Here is a 5,197-nt window from a genome sequence, read left to right on the forward strand (position 1 = left end):
AGAATTAAAAGGGGAAAGAGTTTTGCATTTAAGAAGTATAAGCTGAAAGTATTTATTTCAATTCAATATGGAATAGGCTGAAAGTATTTATTTCAATATAGAGTATTTATCAGAATCAAGATAACAATGTATACAAACATTTACATAACAAAAGGAACAATAGACAATGCAGCACGTTTAGAAAAATAATTAAAAGTTTTGTTGCATTTACAGGTAAGTGCCACACTGAAAATTTACAACACAGTAATTTACTGCAATCAATGACAGGGGAGTTCCACAAAGAAACAAAGCTCTTACACTCCAGATTTTCGGAAGGTATTATTGGAATGCTTAACTGTAACCACAGAATTTGTACATCCTTAAGGATTGAGCTCACAAAAGTCACAAACAGTTTTCATAGCATATATTATGTAAATGGAGTCCACTGTGTTCAGACAGCTGGCTTAGTGTCTCTGACAGGTGTGAAGCCTAGAAGAATTACTGGCTTGATGGTGATCTTTCTGTATCCGGCAAGACAGACCTTCTCCACAGTAACAACGCTGGAATATCTCCAGCCCGTGAGAGCCTTTTCTCCTGTGCTTGGTGCACACTTGACCTTCTTTGAGAACAGGTTTACAGATCTTGGACCAGAAATGTCTAGCACAACACAACCCTGTAGCACAGTCTGATGATCGGAGACAGACAGAACCTTCTTGTCCTAGGAAGACAATAGCAAAAGTACACGGTCACTGCTAAGCCTGTGTTATTTCATTAAGGTGATCCGAAAGACACTTCTGATGCGCTAACAAAAAAGAATGAGTCTTTAGATACTTTAACCTACCTTTGGTATGATACATTTTTGAAGACAGTGTAGTTCTTCTGGAGTACCCATCCAAGGTGCTGTGATCATTACCAAAGCTTTCAATAATGGTTTCCTCAATTTCTCCTCGATTGAAATGATTGTGATCAGAAGGCATACATATTCCTAAGGAAACAGGAGATAGTGATTAACTCCTGAGCTGTAATTTGTTACTGCTAATAGCTGTGACAGTGGCAGTCTGTTATGCCTGCACCAATTTGAGATACCTCACTGTAGTGAGGTTAATTTAAACACAAGCCAAACTTCCTTCCAAGTGTTAAAGCAAACCTCCCCAGAAGGACAGAAGCATCAGTCTGTACACTGTGCACTCACATGTAACATCCCCAATCTAGCCACTTAAAATACTTTCCCACCAACTGCGGTAGTGGCAGTGAAATTTCTGCCCATTTTAATATCACCCTTGGGGTAAGAAAAATAAAATCAGTCACTTAAAAAATTGTTTTTAAAAATAACTTCTCTGCCCTTGGTGCTATATAGGTACTGCCAGACTAAGTTAAGCAATGCAATGCCTGCTGCCTGGAAGATTACACTCTTTACCACCAGTTACTTTACTGTATAATTTCTATATTACAGAGATTTAGTTCACCCGGAGTATTACTGGGTCCTAAGGAGGATCGCCACCCTTAAGTTTATTTCTGGAGACTTCTTTGGCTGAGTCTACCTCTTTGAGACATTAAACTTTTGTGGATCTGTGGTTGGGGGGAGGAGTACTTATTTTAAGGTAGCAGGAGGTAGAGGCAGAGAAGGATGGAGAAGCCAGGATGTGAGGGCATCAAGATCTCCTTTAAGAACGGCCAGCACAGATAAATCACTCTGTCTTCTGACTGACAATAGTTTGAACAGGGGTCTTGAGGGAGAGGCTAGTCTGGCAGAGCTGTGAGAGGCACCGTAAGAAAAATGGAAAAGGCAACTAAACGCCCAGTCTGGTTTCCTTGGTCTCTGTATAATTCCACCTCCCTCCCCATCTTCTTTCTCAAATGGTATGAAGGCTCTCTCTAGACAAATTTTTATGGAAGGGCCCACTCTGAGGTAAGACGTCGTGTTAAGTCATCGAGGGGCACAAAGGGAGATAAGGAGCTCCAATATCTCCGTACGTCTCTTTGCTCCCTGGTTAAACACTAACCTGGAAACATTTCAGGGGAACCTCGCACGCTGAACTCCCATTTGCAGGTGGTGCCACAGCGTTCTCAGAGCTGAGAGCATTGTCTCCCAACTGTAGGCGCACAAGCGCGGGATGGTTTGAGTCCGAAAGGAAGCTACCCGACTCACCATTTTTGCAGTAATTCCCAGGGCAGCACATAGCGTGACGCATGCAGCGTTTTCGGCGCTTCCTGCAGGAGAGGCAGATTTGCGCGCCCGCACCCGCTCCGCGGGTGGAACTCGCGCAGTACTCATCGGTGCTGCACTCCTCGTCCTCGGCGCACGGGTACGGCTGCGGGAAGGGGGCCAGGAGAGGGTGAGGCACCTGGGCAGCCAGGTACCACACTCCTGGACTCATCACAGTCCCTTTCTGTCCACCTCTCCAAAAGCTGCTGCCGCCCACTGCTCCCAAAGGCAGAGTTTCCAAATGCGCCTTGAACTGCACACGGCACGTTCCACGCCCTCCTCCCCCAATAAGACCCCTTCAGGGTCACAGCGTCCCCAGGTCCCCAAGGCCCTTCTCACCTGGTAGTTGTCAATGGTCTGGTACTTGTTGCCGCCGTCGAACAGAATTCCTGGAGCAGCGCTGACTGCGAAGCCTGGGTGCCCGGCAGCGCCGCCCAGCGGTGGGGGCAGGTTCTTGATGGCGTTGGAATTGAGAAGAACCGAGTTCAAGGTGGCACTGACTCCGAACAGAGAGTGACCGCAAAGAGCCGCAGCTACTAGGGTAACCAACACCCGGGCAGCACCCGCTGTGCCCAGAGCCGTCATCTCAGAAGGACTCAAGGGAGACAAAGAGAAAGGAGGAATGTCGCTTTGCAAGCCTGGTCCCCACGAAGCTGTGCTGGCGCAGCTGCAGAGTCAGGGTTCCGAGAGCCTCCACCGGTCCCAGAGTCCTGACTGCGGGGCTCTGCTCCGCCACCGCCACCGCGGCTGCCTTTATACTGTGGGCTGTGAGCATTCCGGCCCCTCGGGGGGGAGACAACAAAGCCGGGTTGGGATTTCAAAGCGTTGGGAGGGGCTGGAAGGGGGTGTGTTTGTGTACATGAAGGGGAGCCTTTGACACTCTTCACCCCGCCCCTCCCTTGCGCAGTCGTTCCCCTGCCCAGCTCACCTTCGGGGTGATGGTAATCAGTGAGCATTAGAGGAGACAACTTTAATAAATGCGGGAAGTGGGAGGAACTCGGGTGCCCTTGCCTTGCAGTAGGGGTAGGGGCATTGGGATCTGAAATACTTTTCAGCCAGGCATTGTGATATTCTCTGCAAAACCACTTTTCTCCTTTCTTCTTTACGCCAGTACTATTTTTTGTTGTGCACACAAATAATATTCAGTATTAAATACAACCAGATCAGTAATTCAAAGTCTCTACCAAAACGTCTCAGTGAGAGGGCCAGGTGGCCCTTGCAAGTTGCTGATTAACCCTTTAGAGTCACGGTTTGCAGATTTGGGGTGAGATCCTCGGTTTTAAGTTCGTTCAATTCCTTCCCCCTTCTTCCCCTCCCCCCCGCCCCCACGAGAAAAATGTGCAAAGAGAAGGACATTTGCACATCAAACGAGGGTAAGAAGGAAGAACTAATTCTCTTTTGATGGGAAGTTTAGAGAGGGAGGCGAGAGACTGGTGTTTGGAAATTAGATCAGGGGTGGAGGGAAGAGGGAAATGACCATCCGATAATCAAGCGATTTAATGTTCTTTGAATCTGAGCAGTCGCGGCAGTAGATGAACTTGATTAGGCAGACGCGCAAGATCAAAGTGGCAGGAGCGAAAGCGGACAGGGTCCAACGGCTGGGTCAGTGGTCCTTCCCTGATTCCCCCTTCTCAGCGGCGGGTTAACGCAGGGGGATAAGAAACCCTTAAGGCTTAGCGCCTTCCTCATTAGTATTTCATATTGCAAAGCTTGTGAACGCCTGTGTTTGATCCCAACTCAGACAGTTCCCGGAACCAGGGAATACGCGCTCTAGGGAGATAAGAGACTAGCTTCTGGAAAGGGGAAGCTGAAAGTGAATTTGTCGTCATGTAAGTCAGTGTATAAAAATAATAAAGTAAGGCTAGTGTGTAAGAATGCCGTCCTGCTCATGCATTGCAAATAATTGATTCAACAAAAACATATTGGAAGCCTAGTCCCCTGGCAGTGGGCTATCCTTCATGTTGTTGCCCTCTGGGGGGGAGGGGGGCGGGGGGGCGCGGGGGTGCATTGAATACAAATATTCTAACTAAAGTAATAATACAGATAAGAAAGGTACACAGTTCTCTTTAAAGCAGGTTGATGTTGTAAGTATCAGAAGGTGGACAACTGCTACGTGAATTTAGAAAAAGAAGAGATGACTGAATAATCACTGTTGAATGAAAAAGCCTAGGGTGTGTTTATTTTGTGCTCCCTAACCTCCAGGGTATTTATAATCACTCTACATACCGACCTACTATATTGATTACTGGGACCGCCACCAAGTGTAGCCAGTGGTAGTCTTGCAGTAGTGTAATAATCCTAAAGTTAAGAGAGGGAGGGGTTTTAAGAACAAGTTTGTAATCCTCTGTGTTCTAATTCCTTGGGTTTCAAAGGTCATATTAAGAATATCTTCTAAACAATTATTTAATAACGCCTCTACTTGCACTGGTGCCCCTCCATCCTATCCCAAATTCTATCTATCCTGTGAAATTTCCTCTGGTTTACTGATAATTCCTCCTTAAAATTCTAACATGGATTAACTCGCACATACTTCTTTAGATTTTGTTAAGAACATGTACAGTAACTTAGACTTGGCTACTACTCTAAAAATTTTCAGAACAAATTGAAATTCGGAAACAAAGGGGAGGTTGTTTATATTGGCTTTTTAAAAATGAGCCTAAGAAATGAACGAGCCAATACACCTCTTGTTGAGAATCAGCAATGAACCAGGTCTCCCCTGGGCAGATATGCCATGACCCTCAGCCAACATGAAGTTTATATAGATGGAGAGGTATTGTAGGGTTAAAAGGTGAAGGCATAGGGGATTTTAGGTGCCATATTATCACCTGCAGAATATTGGTAACAATGTCAGTAATCAATGTGTTGAGTACCTTCCATGTGGTAGTAAGTCTTAGAGTCTGTCTTAAATTCTTACAATGTTGAAATGTGGAGAAAGAATCCCATGCCCTTGGGATGGGTTAAAATATTTCTTCCTACTCCCATTCTCCTATTTAAATATACAATATGCTTTGC

At 45.9% G+C, this 5,197-nt stretch overlaps 1 protein-coding gene across 1 annotated transcript; it reads right to left on the bottom strand.

Annotated features, from left to right (window-relative positions):
- Positions 1-443: 443 nt before the first annotated feature.
- On the bottom strand, positions 444-2,770 carry DKK1 (dickkopf WNT signaling pathway inhibitor 1; the record flags this gene model as incomplete). Its single annotated transcript, XM_079709924.1, has 4 exons — positions 444-697; positions 821-964; positions 2,129-2,291; positions 2,525-2,770. 4 exons carry the CDS (start codon positions 2,768-2,770, stop codon positions 444-446), a joined length of 807 nt encoding a protein of 268 aa, XP_079566050.1.
- Between the last annotated feature and the right edge of the window lie 2,427 nt (positions 2,771-5,197).

This window comes from Hyperoodon ampullatus, assembly GCF_949752795.1.
Source record: "Hyperoodon ampullatus genome assembly, chromosome: 1".
Lineage (NCBI taxonomy): Eukaryota > Metazoa > Chordata > Mammalia > Artiodactyla > Ziphiidae > Hyperoodon > Hyperoodon ampullatus.